Source organism: Lytechinus variegatus, chromosome 12 (genome assembly GCF_018143015.1).
Source record: "Lytechinus variegatus isolate NC3 chromosome 12, Lvar_3.0, whole genome shotgun sequence".
In the NCBI taxonomy this organism is placed as follows: Eukaryota; Metazoa; Echinodermata; class Echinoidea; order Temnopleuroida; family Toxopneustidae; genus Lytechinus; species Lytechinus variegatus.
This window is the reverse complement of record NC_054751.1, coordinates 1369750-1395409: the sequence shown is the minus strand read 5'-3', so window position 1 is coordinate 1395409 and position 25660 is coordinate 1369750. Positions and strand designations below refer to the sequence as shown.

Sequence of the window (25660 nt, the reverse complement as noted above, 5' to 3'; positions counted from 1 at the left end):
GTGGAGCGTTCTGGCCCAGTCTCCGGACTTTAAAACAGAGGGTCGTGGGTTCGAATCCCAGCCATGGCGTAATTTCCTTCAGCAAGAAACTGATCAACAATGTGCTGCACTCAACCCAGGCGAGGTAAATGGGTACCGGTAGGAAGTAATTCCTTAAGAAGCTGTGTGTGCTCTAAACACCTAGCTTAGCCGAGTAATATAGGAGCGCCTTGAGCACCTAACAAGGTGGATATGTGCGCAATAGAAATACCCTATATAGTACGACTTACGAACATAAAAACTACCCAAGTCGGAAGCAAAAAAACACCACACAACACTCAATTTGGGGGGTGATGAAAGACACCTTTCCAATTTTTTATTGAAAATAACCCTGCGCCCTCGAAAAGATACACAAAATCCCCATGAAATTCTACAGTATTTCACATATACATCGTTTAAGCACATTCACTTTACATAAAAATTTGTTTCTGGATGCAACCAATTAGCATAATCCTATAATCTTGCTTTGATTTTAATATATTCAAAATATTGAAAATACCATCACCATGTTATGGCATGATAGTATGTAAAATGTAAAAATTACCTGTATATGGGACAAAAAAAAGGCAAAATGAAGATTAAAGTAGGTATTATTAAAAATGATAAAAAGCAGACAAAATTACAGAGAATATAATGTAAAAGACTTTTGAATATGATGAATATTTTTCTCTTAGAAGGGGATATGAAATGGGTTTTTTTTTTTAAAGAAACATCCCTGGCACAAAAAATGCTGGCCTATTTTTTTTTCTGCTTTCCAAAACCAACTTCCCCTTACTCCGAGTTTGTTCTCATCTATAAACCCACAATTCGATGCCATCACCAGTTACAATCGATTACACACAATGGACTTGTATAAAATTGTGATGCAGCATTTTTATAGCAACCATATTCCTTGCATATCAATTACTCATAAAAAAAATCATGAAAATGTTATTGATTATATATAAATGAATGAAAAGTGAAATACAATAAAAGAAATTCTTACTCATCTGCAGTATCTTTGTTTTGTCATTTTTCCCTACACTAGATATCAAATATCCTTTGCATGTACTACTGTTATAAGTGCTTTACTGGTCCAACATATCGAACACAATATCCAATGACAAAGCCACCTCATAAATGTGCTTGTATTTACTTACATGTACATATCTTACAAAGTCATTTATACATATAAATATATACACTAATATATTTTGCATCATTAAATATATTGATTTTTTTTTCTTTAACAGATTATTTGGTGACTACAATGCTCTCTTATATGCTGGATTGATAAGACAAGGGGGGGGGGGGCTGTTTTATGCTCTTGAAGTATTTTCTTGTTTGAACTCAAAGAGGATCTAAGTTTTGACAAATGCAAAGCAACGAATACCTAGTTCCCACTCATGATTTGCACCATGTACAAAACTGTGGACTAAGTCGTGGCAATCGTATTTTGAATGGTAAAAAAATGTTCGCTATCAGTTACGAAAGGCCAATCGTTGCGCTCGTAACGGATCGCACGATGGTGGGAATGCGGTATTAGACAACTCGCGATCAGGGTCACGTAATACAAAGGTTAGCGATTAATCGCCCATTGTACTAGTCAATGCAAGCTATCGTAGAAAAATGTTCCACGATCATTGCTATAAATATAGGCCCCTGGTGCTAGTAAAAACGTAAGTTATCTCATTCCACGTAATTAAAAATCAGATCTTTCAACAAAATCCTACACGATCCTTCCAGCCAACATGATCATTTCAATGTTTAACTAGAGTAACATTCATACACGTACCTTGTTGTGGGCGTAGAGTTTTACCTACAAAACTTGTTTGCCCCTCTCCCCCTTCCAATCTGTCAGAGCGTATTAAACTTACTAAAAACAAATTCAAGGTATGCAATGAATTACAGGGACTGTCAAATAACTAATTTGTCAGGATATTATTACAAATGTAGCTGAAATGAAGTTGATAGCATCAATTGTATTGCACAAATCAATATATAGACTTTATCACTGCACTGTGAATGGATGAGAATTACATTTCAGCTTCCACAATGAAAGACCATTTCCTAATTTCACATTTCACACACCATTTTGATCTAAATAAGGGACTTAAAAAAAAGTAATAATGATAATTAATATCATCCACACCCCCCAACCAAAAAAAAAGAAATTTCTGAGTGTCGTCGACAAAAGCATATATTAAGCATCGATCAAAGGACATTGGTCATTCTGCTTTGGGCATACAAAAAAAGCAAGGAATAACAGTTGTTACGATACTGCAACAAATAACAATCAAGAAATTGATGCATAAAGTTTAATTTCCTTTTTTTTTTTTTATTACAGGAAATAATTATACATAAATAAAACAAATAATGATCTTACATAAATCTCTTGAAGTGTCCGATGTACAATCCAGGGTTATAGTTCACTGTTATAGTCCAATATATATATTCCAGGTAGGCTGGGAAGATTCCTTATTGATGATGGCGATGATGAAACTGATGTTGAAGTCCGATGAATAATAAAAGTCACTGTAACGAGTTGAAATGTCCGTGAAGACGATGTTGATGATGATTAACAGTTAATTTCAGCAATCCATGGGTTGAAACGTGTTCATTGAACAGGTTGATGTTGTTGATGAGAACTGATAATTTCTCTCTCAAAATAACTGCAAACAGTTCATTGAACACTCTTGAATGACCTCATTGAAATCAACAGTGTAAACAAAATACCTAAGCCTATTCATTTCCACTACCAATACAATTCTATTGTTTGGCTTTTCCTTATTCAACAATAAAACTCCTTGGCCTTTAAATAGGCAAGGCCTGCATAATAAAAAGACATCCTGGAATGTTCTTTACAATTCTTGGCTATCCTTAAAGGGAAATAACTAATAGATAAATGTAATTGCCTTTTAAAATTCTTTTACAATTATTCATATATGTAACACAGTGTATAATTTAATATTTCTGAATTATACATGTAAATGGTGAATAAAAAAAATGATAACTGATGTGACAATCAAAACTAATGAGTAAGTACAATCAATCTATTTCTTTGTGAAAACGTATTCTGAATACATTTTGCTACCATGATATCTCTTTCTCCCTTAATAATAGAAGTCACAAATCTAATAAACCACAATCATATAAGTTAGGCAATAATTAGCAAGAATTTATAAAAAGGCTAGTATAATAACCTAATTTTTCTTTAGAATGTTAGGATAACAAGTCTATACATTGCAAGAAAATATACATAAATACACTGTATATATATATATATTAGGCCCGAAGAGCTCTCTTTTCTAGTACAACTACATAAAAATGCATCATTTTAAAACATGATACTCTTTATTTTTATTATATACATATAGGCTTACCTTCAAAAAGAGGTAAAGATATTACAAAACATCTGCAAGTCCAGTTTTCACAGGGCATACTGTACACATAGGTTCTGAAGCTTTGCCAACTGCTAAAAAAAATGTGCAAATCCCAGCAAGATCTCATAAAAGTAATTACATGCTCTTCATGTATGCAGACTGGTTTATCTACAGCTTGTTTGCTCTATTTGTTTTCCTATCGCAGATTGCCCTGTGAAAACCGCATGTACATGTAAAGGACATGGCTTTTATCAGTCCATCACCTGTGTATAGGCAATAAGAGATTAAAAACAAAAAGAAATTCACCAGCAGTCACCTGACCGATCATATGACAAGTTCAGTTCACACTCTAAAGGTTATTGACCTCGCTGTAATAAGGCTCCGGCTCGTGCTTGGGGATGGATGGTTGTCTCCTTGGCGATGGCACCGGCTTGTCCTGCCTCTCCTCCACCAGGGAGTAGTCCCCCGATTCTCCAAAGTCGCTGCTGATGGTAAACTTGGCGTTGTACGCTCCATTCTGTTGCAAGGCGGAGGGATTCGCCGCCGTCGGGGGTGGCGGGGTGAAGTCCGCGGAGGCGTATCGCTCGTCGCCGCTATCGTGGATGAAAGCCGGGTTGTTTTGGATCTCGATCTCCTGGGAGGACGAGGAGATGATGGAGGAGAGCGTGGAGGAAGGCGTCGACGGTGGACTGTCATCGTGATGTACCGTGCTGTAGATGGGTTCGGGCGGAGGGGGTGTTGGGTCGCTGGTGGTGGTGGTGAGAGGGGATCTCTTCGGAACAACGGGAGGCACGTTGGTGACGGTCCTATGGGGTAGAATACCACTGTCTAGACTAGTACTGCTGGTTAATGACCTGTAAATTAAATTGATTTATAATAAATTACATAGAATTACACAGAATATCAATCATTTGACAAGACAAATTATTTAATGTAGCCTCATCCCTGGGCCCTGTCTTATAAAAAATTACGATTGATCCAATCAACCTAAAATATATTTTGAAATCCAACAATGTCATGATTTTCTTTCTCCAGGAAATTCGCACAATGTCCTTTGTAAACAAAGAGAACCACACTGAATTTTCAATAGTCAATGGATGCATGATTACAGCTAATATCTAGAAAATATTTTGAACAAACATGCATTTTAGACATTGCTGGCTTTCCATTGATGTGGTTGATCGGATCAATCGTAAGACAAGGCCCCAATCTGAAACAGCGTAAATGTAATTTTGAACATATTTTCCCCAATGCAAGGTGAAGAATACAAATGACCCTTAAGTCAAACTCACTTGGACCATACAAATCCATTCGATTTAGGCAAAATCTGACTTATAGAAGATGTACATTAATGGTTGCATATTCAGTTTTGAAATTTATTGTTTTCATTGATTATTCACCTAATGCAGAGTCCACACTTACACATTTTCTACAAGGGCTAGAATACGAAGCTTTACATCTTTCATTTCTGAGGTTTCAGAGCTAAATGTATTTGCCTTCGAATAGTATTCATTGTTTTCTAGAATATGCAGATGAAAAAGAGAAAAGGAACTAGGCAGGAATGTGAAGGATAATAAATATATCGATAAAGACAGTTTAAACCCACTTTTGGGCGATTCCACACTAGAACTTCAAAAATATCATAAATTTCAACATGCTTTCAATAAGTCATAAGTAGTGTAATATTTTACTATGATACCTAAATTTTATGAAAATTATGAGTTTTAACCAAAAGTGAAGACAGATATAGTTTTTTTGGGGGAGAGCAGTGGAATTTTAAATTTTCAATAATTTTGCTCATTGAATAGTAAAGTACAAATTCCACCTGAAACAATTATTTGCAAAGCAAGAGAAGATTGAAAATATTGCAGGTCAATAGAATAATATATCATTGATGGTTCCAAATAATATCTACAACATTTTCATGATCCATAATAGGGGCAGCCCTGATTTTTCCGAACCTATTTTTGGCAATGTCCTGTACGACACATGACAATGCAAAAGTTTTTCCTACAATTTTATTTTTGATGATGCAATTTCATAAAATGAGTTTCTCTTTGTTTGACCCATGGGTGATCGATTTATCCCATAAGGATCTAATTACTGCCCTTCATTTTTCAATTATTGTCCTATTAAAAAATGTCCCGTACGACACACAATATAATAATGCATCTAATTGCAGGATTTGGATTCAGAAACCATAAATAGTAGGCATATTTAAATTCATTTAATTGATTTAACATAAAGTGAACTGAAAAAGTACTTTGTTTATCTCCATAGAACATGAAATAGGTGATTCTAAACATTTTAATTGATTTCATGTAGGCTTATTCTTTTGTGAATCCCTTCAGCTAAACTGGTGATTTTCACTGATTAGAGCAGGTTAATTTCTTTTCATTGAGCATGAAAAGAAAACTTTCATATTTCAACCTAGCCTGGAAGATGACTTCCTCTTGCATGCTAATGTGGAATTATTATAAGATGTAAAAAAAATCATATCAATCATCATGATCATCTATTTGGACTTCCCTTGATCACTATTTTTTATATACAATATTGAAACTCCTTACTTTTTTCAAGTTGTAAAAAAAATCTTGAAAATAAGACAAACCATATGGTTTCATGAAATGCAGATGGGTTTGAAAAAGTAGAACCGCATTTCTTTAGACAAAAAAATTGTGACCAAAAAAAAGGAAAAAAAGTGACAGTTGTGACATATATCATGTAGATATACATTTTATATAAAAAAAATCATAACATCATGATCATTTTAGCCCCATAATTTACACAAAGTTTCATTCATTTATTGTTTAAATAGTGTTTGGAAATCATCAATTAGTTCCCTAAAATATAACTTCACACAAAACCTGAAGTTTTTCAGCTCATAAAAATGCTGTAAACACTTGTACATTTCCCATCATGAAAAAAATTATAACATATTGCTCCCAATTGTATATATTGAGGTTACTTAATTGTATTGTCCTGAATGACTGCTTATTAAAAAATTATTCATAAATAAGCAAGAATTTAGGGGCAATGCTCCTTCTGATTGATAAAAAGTTCATGTTTATTTATTCAGGCTGCCCAGTACAACACGCAAGTGCCTGTACAACACACAAGTGTCCCGTACGACACACAAGTGTCCCGTACGACACAGAAGTGTCCTGTACGACACACAATTGTCCCGTACGACACATTATTTTGTTTATGATATATTGACAGAAATATTCACCTAATAGCGGTTTCTAACCTAATGAATGTCTTAGTTTGATGGGATTATCATTATCATCAGCCAAATAATGTGATTGAAGAAGTCAAAGTGACATAAAGTAAGAAAGTTTTGCTTCAATTTAGAGATGTCCCGTACGACACATTTTGAATGTCCCGTACGCCACAATGTTCTCGAAAATTATAATTTGCTTTATTTATTCATGAATGTTTATTTTGCTTTCTTTTGTAAATGTGTTTGTTCTTGGGTAATTGAGTGTCAATTTGAGTTCAGTTTCTATGAAATTTATCTGCCCAACTCACAGACTTTTGAGTACAAACTTGAGGTTTCTAAAAAAGCCACTTTTTCTGCGTCCGTACGACACATTACAACTTTTAATCTGTATTATACACGATGTGAATTCAAGTCATGTTAAGTCTTGGTTTTTCTTACACTCTGGTAGTAGTTGATGACCACCTATAGTTACTGGAATATTTTTTGTTTTTTCTTGTCAAAAACTGTCAATTTTTCTCTAAATGTCCCGTACGACACGTATGGAATCACCCTTTTGCTTCTATTTCCCAGATTCCAGTCCTCTTTTCACAGAACCAAGTCAATAAAGGGTTTCATAGTATTTTACCACAAATTGCACAGATCTAACATATACCATGGGTACAGTCATGCAATATGTTTCAAAATGCATCATGCACATACACTGGGTCAGGTACTAATTGATCTGGGGGATGTTTCACAAAGACTTAAGTATGACTTATAGTCGCACTTAAATGTCTACATGTATTTGCGTGCGGTATAAAAGGCATGACTGCATTGGTCAGATCATGCGAACGGGACGCGTACTTCTGCGTATTGATCAAAAAGACTGCGCGTTGCATATCTTGTACGCATCAGCATTTAAGTGTAACTTAAGTCATATTTATATCTTTGTGAAACACCCCCCTGAACATATAACATTTCACATGATAATTCACTTAAAAGCCAAAATCGTAGGTTCCTACCATATCAAGAGATTCAAAATGTTTGTAGGATCTTCTTTTTTCAAATTTGTAGAAAAGACTTTAACACAATAAATAACACAAACACTACTTTCATACATGAAAGTCAAAACACTGGAACAAAGTGGATGTCCACTGAAAAAAAGTTAATAAAAGTTAATACGAACAAAGTACGTATAAAGAACTACATGTATATTATGATTAATAGGACTAGCAACGCAGACTTGTATCTAACATTATAAGCTACATGTAAGAGATAAGCGATACAAAGTATTGGAGAAATGGCATTGCATCTAGCAAAGAGAATAAAGCTGAAGATGACAGCAAGCACCAAAAAGACATCCATGCATTAAAGATGAGCTATTCAAAACTGAGGAAGAGCACATTTGAATAAAAAGGCCACACACTCTAAAAATGGATGCGAAAGATAGTCAAAGTCTGTGGGTATTGCTGATAGAGGGGGGTGAAAGAATTTTCAGAGCTGATGGTCGAAGCACTGCTTGCCAAATTCAACCAACGTGACACTTACAGATCTAGAGAGGAAACAGACTTTTTAATCTTTGCCAATGGACTTTGGAGGGGGGCTTGATTCTGGAAAAAAGTGCCCTTTTTTCCTCTATTTCATTTCTGATTCATATTTTTTGAAAGCTTTAATTCCAATTCAAATTAGAGAGACCAGCCAAGGATGGTGGAAAATACAGCAAAGTACCAAAAGATGAGATTTGGAAAACAAAAATTATGTAATCAAAGTTTGCAAAGAAAGAATGGAGTAAGCACGCAGCAATGATGAAGACTGTAATGTCGGCTTTCCATATCAAGAAAAGCGTGCTTTTAACCCTTACCACACTTATGTTGCAATTTTGAACATTTGTACAATTAAATTCAACAATCATAATTACCGTAGTAGGATTTTCTTTAACTTTATACTGGAGAATATAATAAATAGATATAAGTCTTGGGTTTTGACTGTATACAGTAAAAATTAGTACTTATGTTGCAATATGAAACCCTAGATTATGGAAGAAAAAAAAATCATAAAAACATCTCGTATTATTTCCCCAGAATCAATTCTTCATAAAAAGAGTTGAAGCAATGGTAAAACAGAACAAGAATCTACATGTACAAGGTCTATAATACATAAAGCATATTGATCATGCAAGCACTAGAAAAGTATTACAATACATTTCCAACTGGCACTTCTATTATATGCATGACAAGCAACTACATGATGCGTTCACATATAATTTGAAACACGTTTCTACCTTGGGGTAGAGCGTGGGTGAGCTGTGGGTTGAGGGGATGGTCTCGAACCTGTTTGGGAAACAAACAATTGTTGTTTTATACAATTCACTATGTCGCTGTTCTTCATCTATATAGTCCGTCATATTGGCAATATAGATTACCAAATTTCTTTTTGAAGAAGTGATGATGATTTATTGAATACGGACAAAACATTGAGGCCATTTAAACATAGCGATGCATTTAATGACATTGCAGTTGTACAATCTGAAGAAATTAAAACATAAACAAAATAAAAAACAATTATTGTAAAAGGGTGGGGGCTATACCTCCTACAACAAACAGTCAAAAAATCAGTTAAAGACAGGAGCTCCTTTTCGAGATTGTAGACAAACTAAGTTTGTTTACACGATTTCCAGGTTTATCAAAAAAAGTTATAAGCTGTCTGTTCAATTTTCGAAGATTTGAACATGAGAATGTATCTTATCATATAAGGTCATTTAGATAATATCGAATGTATATCAATGGCTTGCCAAAGATGACATGGGATTTGAAACAAACACCTTTTGGTTTGGTTCTGTATGGAGATTTATCTTCAAATCCAAAACATGATTTGCATTATGCAAAAATAATAATAAATAAATAACGCATATAGTGGATAACACATTATGTTAAAATACACTTACTAGCAAACATTCATTAAAGGTCAAGTCCACCCCAGAAAATTGTTGATTTAAATAAATAGAGAAAAATCAAACTAGTGAAACGCTGAAAATTTCATCAAAATTGGATGTAAAATAAGGGAAAGTTATGACACTTTAAAGTTTGCTTATTTTTCACAAAACAGTGATATGCACTCAAATGAGAAAGTTGATGATGTCCCTCACTCATTATTTCTTTTGCTCTTTTATTGTCTGAATTATACAATATTTAATTTTCTACAAAGTTGACAATGAGGACCAACTTGAATGAATCATATAGTATTAAACAATGCTCATTCCACACGTTCAGGGAAGAATTTATTCGTTATTTCACTTGACAATGAGGAGAAAAATAGAATATTCCCTATTTCATATAATAAAATACAAAAGAAATACTGTAGTGAGTGGATGACGTCATCAGTCTCCTCATTTGCATACCCACCAGGATGTGCATATAACTATTTTGTGAAATTAAGCAAAACTTTACAATGTCATAATTTTCTTATTTTACATCCGATTTTGATAAAATTTTCAGTGTTACCTTTGTTGGATTTTTCTCTTTTTATTCAAATTAACTTTTTGTTGGGGTGGACTTGTCCTTTAAAGATTTTTTAATTATACAAGGTTTGAATAGATTTGATAAAAGCATGAAGAATGGTCAAATAATGATTGCAAAGTGCAATCTAAATCCATGATTCAAATTAATCCAGTTTAACTAGATTAAAAACCCACGGCCTAAAACCATGAAATCGGCCGAAACCAAATACTTCACAAGCCTTGCATTTAATGGATGGATAAAATGTTTTGTTAACATGAATATTATCTGACCAACAAGAATCCACTGAAATTACTTTAGAAATACATTATACTACCTAGATGGTATTAGGGACTAGGCACACACCCTAACCCCCTCCCCCCCCCCCCCCTTTGAAAAAAAAATGGGTATATAAAATTGGTTGTAACCCCCCCCTTTGACAAAAAAAATATGGGTATATAAATTTGGTTGTAACCTCCCCCCCCTTTCCCTCCACCCATCTCAACAAAACACATTGATGCAATCCTGGCACCAATATTTCAACATTGTTCCCCCCTTCCACTTAAATGTATTGATAAATACGCTGTATTAGAAGCATGAACAACACACTACAAGAAAAGCATCTACCATAGGAGAGTAACATGAACAAGAAACTTGACGAGGATGCTAATACTTACTTGTTGGAGGCGGCTGCTTTGATCGTTCCTTCCTCTGTGCCATTATTTTCGCAAACTCGTCGGTTTGTTCCGTCTCCTTGGACCCCTTGGGTAAAGGTCTTGGTCTGTTCCTGTTCCTATTCTTCAGACCAACCTGCAAAAGAAAAACATTATTTGTTTAATAATAATAATAATCCGCTTTTATACAGCGCTTAATCCATCGGAACGACGTGTCTAAGCGCTTAACAGATATATTATTAACCAGGTCATTGGATTCAATCGGTCATTCCCGCACACAATGTGTGCGCATCCTCCACTCCCGGGGAGTCTTCAAGTCAGTCGCCTGTGAGGCGCACTCAGTACTGGACAAGCTACAATGACTTTCACATCCTACCGGGAACCCATTTAGCACCTGGGTCGAGAGTGGCAAATTGTGGATTAATGCCTTGCGAAAGGACGCCAGACAGTGGTAAGATTCGAACACACGACCCTCTGTTTACAAGGCGAGATTCAGAACCACTACACCACAGCTCCTCCAAACTGTTTGACTGGCTTTTGTTTTGATCAATCTTTACTTCATAATTCGTCACTTGGGTATGTTTAAATAAATCATAAATTTTCACAAATTTTGAGTGTGCCTTAAACTTGATTAAAATTCCCAGTGCATGTTTATATGACACAAAATAATTGCATTGGTCACATAATGCCCAAGGAACTGCATATACATCAGTGAGATCGCATGTTAGGTATCATTTACATGTAAATATTTAAGCATGGATCATCAAAGGCACACTTAACTCTATGAAACACCCCCTTGAAATCTAGAAAACAGGGGGGGGGTGTTTCACAAAGATTCCAATTTGTGTGCAGTATGGTTGGCATCACCGCATTGGTCAAATCATGCGAAGAGGATGCGCACCACTGCATATTAATCAATAGGATTGCGTGTCACATATCATGTGTGCATCTGCATTTAAGCATGACTCTAAAGTCACTTTTAGCTCTTTATGAAACACTCCCCCACCCCCCCCCCAAACTTTACTGCAATCAGCCTCTTGCCATCATCACTCACCAGTATATTATCCAGTTCTTGTACTGCCTGTGCTCTCTTCATAGATTGTTTTGAAAGTGGTGCTCTTGGCCTATCCTCGCTAGCCTCAGGTTTGGTGACCGGTTTCAGAACGATCTGACCCTTCTTGATCCTCGTTATCATGTCCTGCATCGCCGTCTCAAATTGCTTCTGATAGCAATCCAATTGTCCTTTAGAACAGAGAGAAAATTAGATCAAATATGTGAGTAAATATGAAGAGTATACCGCAGTAGCCATTGTCATTGTTTTATCAACAGAAGGATTTTATTTCAAGCATCGTGATTGGCCAATACGCGTCACATGACATCCACCTTTTTGGGTGCACTGCACGGCAGTGCAAAAGGTGCGCAACGAAAATTGACATTGCACGTTCAAGCAAACCAGTGTGGTAGAAGTCCCGGGAGAGATCCAACAAAACTGTACTGTAACTTTGCAAGGATTTATTTCTGTGTTGCTATTTTATAAAACAAATAATGCACTTGCTCTGTCGTGCGTAAAAGTAAATGCAGAGAAAGCTCGGTTTCTTCAGATGATGCACGCTGGGCACTCGCTGCCAGCGGGTCATGCACAGTGCGGCACCTATCTAAAGAAACCTCGCGTGCTCTTCATTTCCACTAATGCACTCGGCTGCATGCATTATTTGTATACAAATGCCTCTCCCTAACTGCTCAAAATAGTACATTGGTTATAATTGTCATTACTACTTTTCCCATTAGGCCCGCACAGCATACAATAAATTAATTCAATGGAATGATATATATCTTAAAGTTATAAACTACAAAATAGCTGGGTTTTGAACGCTTTCTCTGAAAATTGTGATGGAGACTGTACATTGAAATTCAAGTGGCAAATTATTCCAGTAATTTGAAGCCAACACGGTTAATGTTCTATTGCCTGCTAATTTACGAGTGAAAGTGTGAGATGAACAGGGTCACCAGCCTAGATAAGTGCCCTTGTTCTTTAAATAAAGTGTTATGTGAATGAAAAACAAGCCTGGCAAGTGCACTCCTTCTGTAACAGTTGTGGAAATGGAATACTTACTGCCATCTTCTGACTTTTTATTGTGATTTCTCCTTTTAATGATCTTCTGCAGCATTCTAATAAAAAAAACAGAATCAAACATATCCATGACAACAATGAATATGAAAATACACCTGCCATCACTTTGTCTGACAGCAACTAAATAGATTTGTTCCGAGTGTAATTAGACTTTTACAACAACTATCATGTTTTACATGATGAGGCAGAAAAGCATAATGTCTAAAACCTGGAGTCCCACAGGGAAACATACTGGGGCCCTGCCTCTTCAATCTTTCTATGAACGCTCTTCTTTCGGTCACTGAGTATAGTGTCAATGTACCCAGGTAAAACTACCCTTTTATATACTAAGTGGCGGAGTAAATGAAATATATTCTTGCACAAAGTTCTATTCCTAATCAAAGACAAATCAAGGGGCAGATATTTCACACCCACCCCCTAGCTTGTTTTAGGTAATTACAGCTTTTTTGAGCATGTGTCACCTTGTGGCTTTTCACAAAATTCTAGACAAAATGACCAATTTTCTAAGAATGTAGTTGCAGCAAACAATTATTTGAGAAAATCTTTGAAATCAAATTTAATTTTTGTCACCATATCATCAAAGATCTAGAATTAACTTGTGAAATCATGAAATCTTAGCTGAAAACCGATAACTCTGAAAATCACTAACACATAAAAGCATTTGTCGGACAGTGTGTTTATATTACTTGGAAATGAAGAACCGGCATTTTATGAATTACCTGCTTATTTCACTCATTTCTCAGCTATTACACATTTTTTACCAGGGCCATTTGGAACATATTTTTCCTTCATACAAACACTTGAGTGGTAATTCTATCAAATTCTGTTCGAACTAATTTTGAGATTGTTACAACTGGCATATATGTATTTAAGGTTGTTGCACTCACTCTAGAGGGTTCCTAGGGGGTTGTGGCACTGGTGGAGGTGGGGGAGGCGGTGGGATGTTCGGAAGACTGGGTTTACTAAGCGCTTCTTTCAGTTCGTAGGCCAGTTCCTTGTTCTTGACGTCGAGTTCCTCCACTCTCTTCTCCAGCGATTCGTTCTCTTCCTTTGCGATGCTCAGCTTGTTCTCAAGCATTTCCATCTTCTCCCGGCTTTCTGAGAGTTCCAGCTCGTCCTTTAATCTCTTCACCTGTGGTCAAACGTAGGAAATGTATAACATTATACGCTTATACACCTTCATATATGTATAAAGGGAAATCAAACCTTGATTTTTCTAAAACGCAATAGATTCATGATTTCTAACAAATATGTAATTTGTCATTTTTGTTACTCTTGTCTATAATTATTTATCCATTCTTGAAGGAGATCTACTGCCATTTAGTGTTAAAAGCCTTTTTTGGACAGGTCCCAATGATTTTCCAAAATCATCATTGCTTATAAAACAAAATTAGCAAATGCAATTTTTCTAATTTATTATTGTTTCCCCAGACTATATAATCTATTGTTCATAACTATTAGCATTTGTTAACCAACAGAAGGATTTGACATTTTGAAAAAAAAAAACTCCATAAATTATCACCACTAAGCCCAATAAACACTTGGTCAAATATCCATTGTTTCAAAATCTCATATAATCTGTACCATGTGATAAAATCCCCCCCCCAAAAAAAAAAATGAATGGGAGAATTTAAAGTAAACTGATAAAACAATTTGTCCCAGTACATATAATACAAGTTTGATGATTAAATGACAAATAGAACAAATGGCAGTTAGACCAAATGAATATAAACACTGACACCACTGCATATTGGGTCAATTAGTATTAAACCAAGTGGTAACCAACACAAGTATTAAAGGTCAAAAATAAATTTAATACAAACTATCTAAAAAGAAATACTAGACCACTAATTTATGGCTCTCCCTCTCCTCTTCAAGTTCTTTTGTAAGTGGTTACCAACACAATCATTATGAGGCAAAATAAAATAAATTTAATACAAAACTATCTGAAAAAATACTTTACCTCTAATTTATGTCTCTCTTTCTCCTCTTCGAGTTCCTTTGTGAGTTTCTCCATCTCTGTCATGCTCTGAATGAGTTTATCATCTCCGCTGATGGCATCACTTACTAACATTGCACTCTGGCGTTTGTATGCCTCTGCTTCCTTATTCTTTGCATAATACTGAAAAAATAAAATATACAATATACATGTATGTATATAACATTTAGCAGTTGCACTATTCATTCATGAATCTATAAAGAAAAATTGTATTAAGTATTTCAAGTTTAAAATTGTCAACATTTCAATTGATGACTTCACGCAAGATATCAAAATAAAATAAATAAAATATACTGCTTCACAGCCATAAAAATGGGAATCTCCATCCCCACCCCCTTCCTAAGAAGTGTATATATATATATATATATATGTATATATATATATATATCCGAAAATAGGTAAACAGCAAAATATTTTATTGTTGAAAACCATTTGGGGGGTTGTCGCTTTTTCAATGTCGACACATTCTACCTCCATGGTTGACCATTTTTGCTGATTAGAATTGTTTTTCAACAAACTGAACCACCTCCAAAAAAGCTTACTCAAACCTGATGGGGGGGCACTCATGAAATAAGTCATATGGGATGTGCCCCTGGAATGGGTCACTTTTTGGAAGAAATCCCTTAACATGGGGTATGGTTTTATGCTGAAAAATCCCTAACATGGCCCCAATTTTTACATACTGGCCTTTAACATGGGTCCATATTCTCCTCTAATGTCTTAGGTGCAAATACGAAATGATATTGCATTTTATTTTCCAGTGGAAATGTGCCCCCCCCCCTGGAAAATCCCGGATCCGCCACTGTAATAAATTCCTAATGGGTACCTTTTGAGGCAAAATGACCCGTAACTATGGTAAGTTCAATGAGCAATCCTTTCTTAACCACTATGGCAGATAAATTATGCTCAGATGTTCCAATTTGAAGTTAAATGGTGTTTCAAACTCCTAACTATATTCTCTCATTGCAAGAGAAAGAGTATAAATAATTTCTTGAAATATCAAGAAGATATGTGTCTTACTTCTGATGCCATCTTTTCAGCTTGTTCCCTCATGGCGGATTCCTTCTCATATAGGCTCTGAACCTCGTTGAATTCATTGTATACCAAGGTTGATACTGTATAAGGATGTAAATAAAATGTTGAAAAGGTATAAGCATTATTATTACTATCATGTTCTCCATTATTACCATAGTACTTATCTTTGTATCATTATCATCATCATCATCATCATCATTATCATCATAAACATCATCATCAGCATCATCATAAACATCATCATCATCATGACCATCAATCACCATCATAATTATCATCATCATCATCATCATCATCACCATAATAATCATCCTCATTATCACCATTATAATTATCATCATGATAATCATTATCATCATCATCATGATCTGAATTCACCAGTGTTTTAGTATCTGAAGTAAGACAATGGAGCTGATTGCCCCTTTCGATAATTCCTAGATCTGCGAGTGAATTGGTATAAGAAAGAAGGAATACCTCTGTGTACCCCCCCCCCCCCCACACACACAAATGCCTATAGAAAAATCCTGGATTATACCCACAAAAGGTTGGTTGAAGTGAAAAGGAACAATTATGTGCCCAATGCCACCCCCACTTCAACCCCCCCCCCCCCCGCCCCGCCCTGATATCGTAACTGTAAAGCCAATCATCTCTAATTGGTAAGACGTGCTTAGTCACAAGATTCATCTCCACACATGCCACATGAATATAAACAACCAATCCAACACTTTGCAAGCACACGCCATAAATGCTTTATTTATTACAGACATCACATGAATTAAAATGACATAAAATACCCCTGGCATGAACGCATGAGTGGTAATCTACAACTTCTGAAGGTTTCCATGGCAAAGGAGACGATTGAAGCGGGCTTCATGGTACACTTGGTAATAACTATCAAGCATTTGATTCATCCCTCTCTGACAAAATCTTTCATCTCCATACTTCGATTACATACCATTGACACTTGAATTGGAACTTTATATAATTTACTCATATGTGTATTTTTGAAAGAGGATATCAGCCCCCCCCCCCCCTCCAACATTAAATTGCAACTAAGATTGCAAAATTCATTTAGTCAGATATAGATTGCAACAAATATAAATTCATTTCTCTAACAAAGCCCACTGAATCTGCTCAATTATATGGAGTCTACATACAGGCTTGCAACAGAAAGGTTTTAATCTGCTTAATCTATACATCAAGTATGCATCAAACGTCAACTGATTTAAAATATTAATAGATTAATTAAACAAGCTGGCAATGAAAGAAATGTTCATTGTTAGGTTGACAGGAGCACCGTACATGCATGTAGCTAACAACTTCACGGAATTCAAAATATGGACTTAAATTAATTAAAATAGTCATAATAACACGTTGATGCAGATGGTACAGTCACGAAATGAAATGGAAACATGATAAACAGGGTTGAGAGGAACATTTACTGGGAAGCTTATAATTGTCTGAGCAACCAGGTTTAAATTGAGATGTTGATGGTGCTACTAGAAGAAATATTACAGATGAAAGTATGAAAGAATAATCATGTGAATAATACTGACCTCTTTTGAGTTGATTAATGATATTATCCCTTTCTTGTAAGGCCTTCTTGGTTTTCTCATGCGAGACATTCTCCAGTTTCATCTGAAATGATAAATGACACTAATCATCATTTCTTTTTCTTAGGACATCTTGGAAAAAAAAACTTGATTTTACAGTGAAATAGCAACCTTCCTCTGCCTACAAAAAGAGTTCTCCTTAGGAATTAGGAGATTGTTTGCAGAATATGAGTTTGCCATCATTGCTACATCATTACATTTGGGCCTACCATTTATTGAGGAAACATTGTCTTTACAACACGGCGCCGAAAAGGGGCAAGGAATAATATTTTAGTAACGAACAAGCTAGCTAGCGTCACAAGGTGGCGCTATAACACATATAATGGCGTACAGCTCTTCCAGGGATGCCCTCGTTTTTTTTTACATTTTGAGTTAGAGATACAAGGTATTATCGACATCAGAAGGGCAAAGTGCTGAATACTCTGGATCCCTGAAACAATGTGTAAAGACGATTTAAGCTTCTACAAACCCTCACAAAATGCCATTGCCATTACAGACGAGTGCCCAGTCCTCATTCTGTTTCTCATGTATGGATGATTTAAGCAAGTGGCATTATTTTGAAATCGAGAACCACTTTTAAAGGTCAAGTCCATCAGGAAAATGGTGACTTGTCAATAAATAGAGAAAAATCAAACTAGCATAATGCTGAAAATTTCATTAAAATCAGATGTAAAATAGGAAAGTTGTGAAATTTTAAAGTTTTGCTTATTTTTCACAAAACAGTGATAAGCACAACTAGGTGAGTCCGTCGATGATGTCCATAACTCAATATTTCTTTTGTTTTTTATTGTTTGAATTGAAAATATTTCATTTTTTATAGATCTGACAACAAGGACCATCTTACTGAACCATATAGTATTAAACAATGCTAATTCCACATGTTCAGGGAGAAATTAATTGTATCACTTGACAATGAGAAAATTAGAATATTTCATATTTCATATAATAAAATACAAAAGAAATAGTGAGTGGATGACGTCACAGTCTCCTCATTTGCATACCAGCCAGGATGTGCATAACTGTTTTGTGAAATTAAGCGAAACTTTAAAATATCCTAACTTTCTTATTTTACATCCAATTTTCATGAAAATTTCAGTGTTAAGCATTTTGGATTTTTCTCTTTTCATTCAAATCAACTTTTTGTTGGGTTGGACTTGTCCTTTAATTTTGTACGGCAGCACTTTATTCAGTCATACTCATCAGTTCCCTATTCCTAGCTCCATTCACTTTGTACACAAATGCAAACGTAAAAATCGATGACGAGTGGTTCCCAAAACCTTGACTTGGTCAACAAGCTCCTTTGACTTAAAATGAATGAAAATAATAGGAATTAATCCTCTTCTCACCTGCTCTTTCAGTTGTGCTATCTGGCTATAAGCGGCAGCAAGATTCTCTTGAGCGATGTCTCTCTCTTCTATCGCATAACCTATATCCTTCTTTGCATTGAACAGCTCATCCTTCAACACTACAGATAAAAAATACATTTTGAAAACGGATCGAAAAAGAACTCATGAAAATGTGTCATCAAAATGAACAGTTTGCTAAAATATTCAAATTTTATGCATACTTTTACAACAAAGGTTTTTATTACTAGGTTCATAGAAAAGGCACATCCATAAATTTCAATCACTTTCAGAATGGTAACAATTCATCGTACTTTTTGTAATAAAAGGTTATTTACAAGCCCTAAAGCATATCAGAGGTCTGACGAAACAACAAGTAATTATTCTTGTTCATTCATCTTTCATTTATAACAGATTAACTAATATTATTATGTACTTGTCTCTTTTGCTCAAATGTTTGAGTGATTCTTTCGTGCAAAGGTTGTTCTTGAGGATCTGAATACTTGCCAGAGGCTTTTACAAAAAATAGGTCTTGTTGGAAACTGGATCCTAACTATTCTAGTTCATTCATGACAACAGGATAATCTTAACCTCACTACTCAGTCCCAAGAAAGTGAACATTCATAAATTTGAATAACATGGTAAATTGGAAATCAAATGAATAGATGTTCCCCTTTTGAGTATCAGCTATCCTGGAATTCAATGTATATAACCTGAATGAACAAAACATAATAGGAATCCAGTGTGAAAACATTTCTTGCTGCTATGTGTGACAAACGTCTGGCATGTTGTATGGTTATCAAGGGTGACCTTTTCTGTAAAAAGTATGAATGATATTTGCATAGCAAACTAGACTGCCCTTTTGATACTTAAAATGAAATATAATGGTGTGGAATGGAATCTTCAAAAACGTGTCTTTAAAATACATAACAGCTTTCCACACAATCAAGAACATCAGAAATATATATTGACATTGTTTTTTATCTTACTTTCCACAGAATTAAAAAAAAAATTTCAAGATTAATTTATATTTGCTGCCTATTTTCAAACCCCTCCTTCATCTAAAATCTAAATTAATTAAGGTTTTATAATTAGGATGGAAGCATCATGCTCTGTTTACTACAGTTTCTATTTTACTCAAAGGACCTTTTTCTATTATTCATACAAAAACATTACAACATTGCAATGTATTGGATTAGATTCTATGCAACGACACACTGTAAATATCCCACAAGTACCCGGGGCTCAAGACCTCCATCATATCTATGTAAATTAGATGAAGACAACGGGGAAAGACAAGCGACAGATTCAGCAACGATTTATTTGGCTGGGAGGCCATTACTTGCTAACAGCAGTCTCCATGCTAATAACATAGCACTCAAACCAGAATCTCGTAGGCAGCATCCGTTAAAGGTCTCGATATTTGCAAAGAATAACCTAGAATCTCTTCCCCCGCCCACTCTACAACTTTAAGGACAGTAAGGAGACAAGAGATCGAGAGTTGAAGAAAAAAATCCCAAAAGTCCTAAAATTATTACTTGCCCAAAAAAGCTTTCATCCAGAATCTCATAGGTAGCTAGCATTGAAAACGTCTTCACTTTTGAAAAAATGAAAAATAAACCTTAATTACCTCAGATAATAAAAGATTCTTCAGAATATAAAGGATACATCAGAATATGAAAAAGACAGGGGACTCAAATTAGAAAAAAAAAATTACCATGGCTAACCCCAAACTAATTACTTGATCAAAATAGTTTCCATGCATATTACATGTCACCCAAAACCAGAACTCAGGAGACAGCATTGCAAAGATCATATTTGTGAATCCACCAAAAAAAGAAAGAAAAACACATTGACCTTAGCTATCAAAGTCACTGAATGGAATTGATTATCTACATGTAACTCCTCACTTTTCTTGTATCACTTTATCTGGGGTAGGCACTGAAATGATGCCCCTCTCAAATTCTGATGCGAAGGCCAGGGCAAGGAAATTAATGTGCCCTTTCCAACTTCTTACGCTTATTTCACACCTTCATAACATGTTTGTTGCAAAGTTGACCCCCTTAAATTGGGGCGTGAGGCAGAGATCCCTTGCCCTCTCCCCCCCCCCCAAAGATGATCCAAGGACTAGAATCATGTGTATGCAACTTTATAGGGCCTTAACTGTAATATCTGCTTTGTGAACAGTCAACATGGGGCAGTTGGGCTGTTGCCCATCCCCCTCCCTTTCAGAAATTTTGAAAACTTACATTATTTTTACTTGCAATTTTCAGAAAATTCACAAAAAGCATGTACAAAATCTTTCAATATCACATTAAAAAATGTAAAGCGCCCCCATGAAAAGATCGGTCACTTTCGCTTCCTCGCTTTAGTTTTCCTTCAAAACACTGTGTCTTGCCCCCAGGAAAAAAAAAATCTATGTACGGCCATGATGGCAACAAAAAATACAGGGTTTGAAATACAGTAGCCATAAGCAATACACTTCAGTCTCGTGCCTAAGTGAGTTTTTTTTTGTCAGTGCAATCCTCATGCACATTCTATGCAGATAGCTATGCACAGAAACTATCAAAGCATTGTGTAGCTAGACTAGACTCTGACAGTTGATAAATTTTAATATGATAATATGAATTACTTTGCTAAAAAGCAGATAACATAATGCAATACCTTATGATGTCCCGCATGGCTATTTTCATGGAATTTAAAGAATATGAGACCATTGTTTATCACTATCATGTCATATATCCTTTAGCTAACACTACTCATCATAACCTTAAAAAAGTAACCCCGTTACTTTAATTCCAGCCGAGCAGCAGCAGACGTTAATCTCTGAATATGAGCCTGCCTCTCCCATCTTCATACTGCATGGAGAGAGATATTGATGCTCTTAAAAGCACCAATAAATGGATACTGCTTGAACATTGCTGCACATCAAATGACAGTAGAAAATATTTTTTGTGACAAGAGAAGACTTTGTCAAGACCCATTTGTCATGCTCCACTATTACTATTTTTTTACTATTACTATTAGTTATTGTTACTGCTACTATTACTGTTACTATTACTTTACAATTACTATTGCTATTAGGATTAATACTACTATTGCTACTACTATTTTTTGCTATTACTTTTATTACTAGGCACACAATTAGAATTACTACTACTTTTGCTATAGATATTACTATTATTGTTACTGTAACTGTTAATATTACTGTTGATATTGCTATTACTAACTATTTCTTCTATTACTATTATTATTGATATTGGTATTATTCTCCCACATAGTTGATTACCTATAGTATCACATGAGTTCAATACTGCCCTTTTTGTTGTTGTTTCATATCATTTTTTATTTACTCTTAAAGCAGCTATGAACTAATAGCGCCATCTCGAGTCCTCAAGTACTCATACCTGGCCAGTATCCTGACCCATAATGCTAGTGTAGTCTAGTAATATAGACCCACTTGAATGATAACATGCTAATTAACAACTCAATACATTTATACCACAATAATTATGTTACCAAGTAGCAAAACAATTACTTTTCCTCTCAAAACATTTTAGTTTCTCTATAGAAATACAATTATAGGTCAATTTATTCCTTGTAGTATTAGTCTAAAATCTTAAATCTATATCCATGGACTCACACATTACCCACACCCAGTTTTATTTTGCTCAATCAGGACACATCACATTTTATAACAAAGTATGGCCTACATCTTCATATTCCCCCCAAAGCAATCAAAATAAGAGTATAAAAGCATTCTCATCAATACTCCACCAAACCCCAAGCTAAATTGGAACCGAGATTGACACGGGGAAGATGGATTCGTTGCGAAAAGAAGCTCCCCCGGAAAAGTGCCTCTCTGGCATCCAAGAAGACATCATCCATTATTGGAATGAGCTCTGCTAAGGACCACTTTCTAATGGCTGTCATTGTAACGCTCTCGTCCCTCTGTCTTTTATCGTTACGGTTTCCCCCTCTTATGCACACAATATAGGCACACAAACAAAGTGCATTAAGGAGGAGGAACCTTGAAAGGTGTTGGTGTGTACTTTTGTAAATATGATATAAAGTGGACAAGATTTGGAAAAATTTGTTGTGTTCTTTGAATCTATGTTCTTAATAGAAAGAAATCTGTTGATGAAGACATACTCTTGTGAAGATACCCCTTGTTATTTCTTAAGATGGGCCTCTCATTTATATGTCATATATCAGAATTATTTAGTTGAAATATTAAAAAAATATATAATATATATTCAATATCATCTATGATGGACGTATGAATTAATTCATTTTCTGAAAAAAATATGGAAGATTTCATTGATATTCATATCTTCTGGCCAATTTTCTGTAAGGATCACCTGTACATACCAATCCATTGCAGTTTTTGTGTGTGGTTTTTTTTTTGGGGGGGGGTTGAGCGGAGGGGGAAGAGCCAACCATTTGGACTAAAACTGCATATTGTGCCATCCATTTTAGTGGGAGCACAGGTGTCGCTTTTTAGTAACAACATTTTACATTTCAATGATTGTCAGATTTTTCAACAAACTTTGCTTTTCTTAGGGAGAATCCTTTTTCCCCTATGCCACCCCCTTTATTGAAATAATAAAAACCAATGCTTTTTTTTCCCCTGTGACTGTTTTGCATTGAACTCTGCAATGATGGAAATCTTTCCTTAAAGACAGCCTTTTTTTCACTCACTTGGGTGGTCATTCTATACCCAAATTTCACTACACTCTAATGCCTCTAATACAGGCAAAGTAGCTATTTTGAAAGACTGACCTTCAATTTGAGCTTGATATTCCTTGGCATGAGGGGATTCCTGTACCTCGTCTTCCAGCGACGTATCCCCTGGATCTTCATCGAGGTTGATGTCGACGATTTGAGAGAAATCGATTCCATTCTGTGCAAAAACCATTTGACTTTTCCTCTTCAGCTCTTTTATCTCTCGAACCGTCTGCATGAAACAAAAAGAAAAGAGGACAAATAGACGACTGGTTAATGTTAATTTCATTGCATCAAATACAAGTATATAGATCTACCATAATAATGTATGAAAGATTACAATCATATACAAACCTTCCTGCATACGTAGGCATCCAACAAAAATTCTGTAAGTTAGAAAAGCTAATTGCAATAGAAAAAGGCAACAATCAGATTGTAAAACTAAAACAATCCAAAGCCTATTCTCTCATGCAAAACAGCTGTAAAATTAATACAAGGTTATTTCATATTCAATCAAAATGACACAGTTGAAATAGCCCAAAATGAAGGGGGAATTTGGCAAAATGAGTGTTATCTGTCAATTTCTATACACTGACCAACCACAGGAATGTACTGAGCGGTATTTCTGTCCCCACCCTCCCCCTCCCCAAGATTGAGTATGCGGGGGGGGGGGGGGGAATAGGGAGAATCAAAGTTGGAAAATATACATTAAAGGGAATTCTATTCTCCAACATGAACCCAGAGTCTTTACCCCCCCTCCCTATCTCTCTGCTTCTAATTTTGTCATGTGTCAAATATAATTGATAACACTAAAACATTTTTTTGACATTCTATGGTGTATTTACAACTATCCTTCTTCCAAACGAAATTTCCTCTTTCAACCTTTGCCAAATAAGTTATCTTATCTTGAAATTATTCTCCATGTAATCCACTGAATTTTATATCATGGCATGAAGAGATTAAGATCATTCCAACTTCATTTTTCCATTTAATTATGCTAGGATTATGGGAAGCTGAAAATGTAATAAGAAAAAAAAGTTCGTTAAAATTGTCCGCTTAAAACATTATGGTGTTCATTTTTCAAGCTCTAATGGTGAAGACAACAATTTTATTTACCATTCCAAAACAGATATGAATGAAATAAGCCCCAAATATGCTGTCAAAGTGAATCTATACTTCTTGAGCTTTCTTAATACAATGGCTGTCCTTAGTTCGACCACAACTTTATACCCGAGATCAAAATAGGCCTATGGGCCTATACGAACTACAGAATTCGGTCACCAAAGGGTTAATGATCTCCCCCGTTCACCTGACATATTTCCTTCACACCTCTAAACATGATTCATCTGAAATGCAGCATGGAATCCAATTTTCAGCTTGAACTACATTGCCATTTGCACATCCCTCCTCCTCTAACTGTCCTCTGGAAAGGTTCAATTTACCAGAGAGCTAAAAATAAGGGCGATGAGGAAGACTGGCGGGAAGGGACAATACTTTAACCCTTTAAATGCCAAGTTTGAGGAGATTTGAATAAACATTTGGAACACGTGAACCGATTCCAAGAGGTTTGACCAGCTCTTAGAAGTTTTACTAACAGTGGGTAATGTTTTTGGCTGAATGGTTGTAGATCAAGATTTTTACCATATGTTATGCGTATTCAACGCTATGTACTATATCATGTACATCATCAACTTTTTTTACCATTACATCAACATTTTTTACCACTTTTTTGTAACTAGAATCACACCAATACTTAAAATCCACATCAATATTTAAAACTAAAAAATATCATCAGTGAATAAGAAATTACTCTTCATAAATGATTTTGTTAAAAATCACAACAATAAAATCCTGGGTGTGAAAATGATGTCATTCCTCTGCCCTTTTCACTCCTTTCCATAACATTTTTATAGTATAACATTAGCTAGCATACTAGCATCATTGTTATCTGTGGACCTGCAAATTAATAATGATAGATATTCCATTATTAGACACCTATGCGTATTGAGTCTATAGACAGACCGCTCTGAAAAAGAGCAACAT

General features: G+C 35.3%; 1 protein-coding gene across 1 annotated transcript in view; it reads right to left on the bottom strand.

Annotated features, from left to right (window-relative positions):
- Window positions 1–3441: 3441 nt before the first annotated feature.
- Window positions 3442–25660, bottom strand: part of LOC121424729 (shootin-1-like) — a 43612-nt gene continuing 21393 nt past the window's right edge. The window contains exons 2-12 of the mRNA XM_041620482.1: window positions 23675–23849; window positions 18896–19014; window positions 17493–17574; window positions 15922–16016; window positions 14866–15024; window positions 13790–14034; window positions 12885–12940; window positions 11826–12013; window positions 10775–10907; window positions 8885–8933; window positions 3442–4255 (exon numbers count right to left, since the gene is read on the bottom strand). Of these exons, the coding sequence (XP_041476416.1) occupies window positions 3751–4255; window positions 8885–8933; window positions 10775–10907; window positions 11826–12013; window positions 12885–12940; window positions 13790–14034; window positions 14866–15024; window positions 15922–16016; window positions 17493–17574; window positions 18896–19014; window positions 23675–23849 (1806 nt within the window). The 3' untranslated portion in view covers window positions 3442–3750. The remainder of the gene's footprint in view (window positions 4256–8884; window positions 8934–10774; window positions 10908–11825; window positions 12014–12884; window positions 12941–13789; window positions 14035–14865; window positions 15025–15921; window positions 16017–17492; window positions 17575–18895; window positions 19015–23674; window positions 23850–25660) is intronic.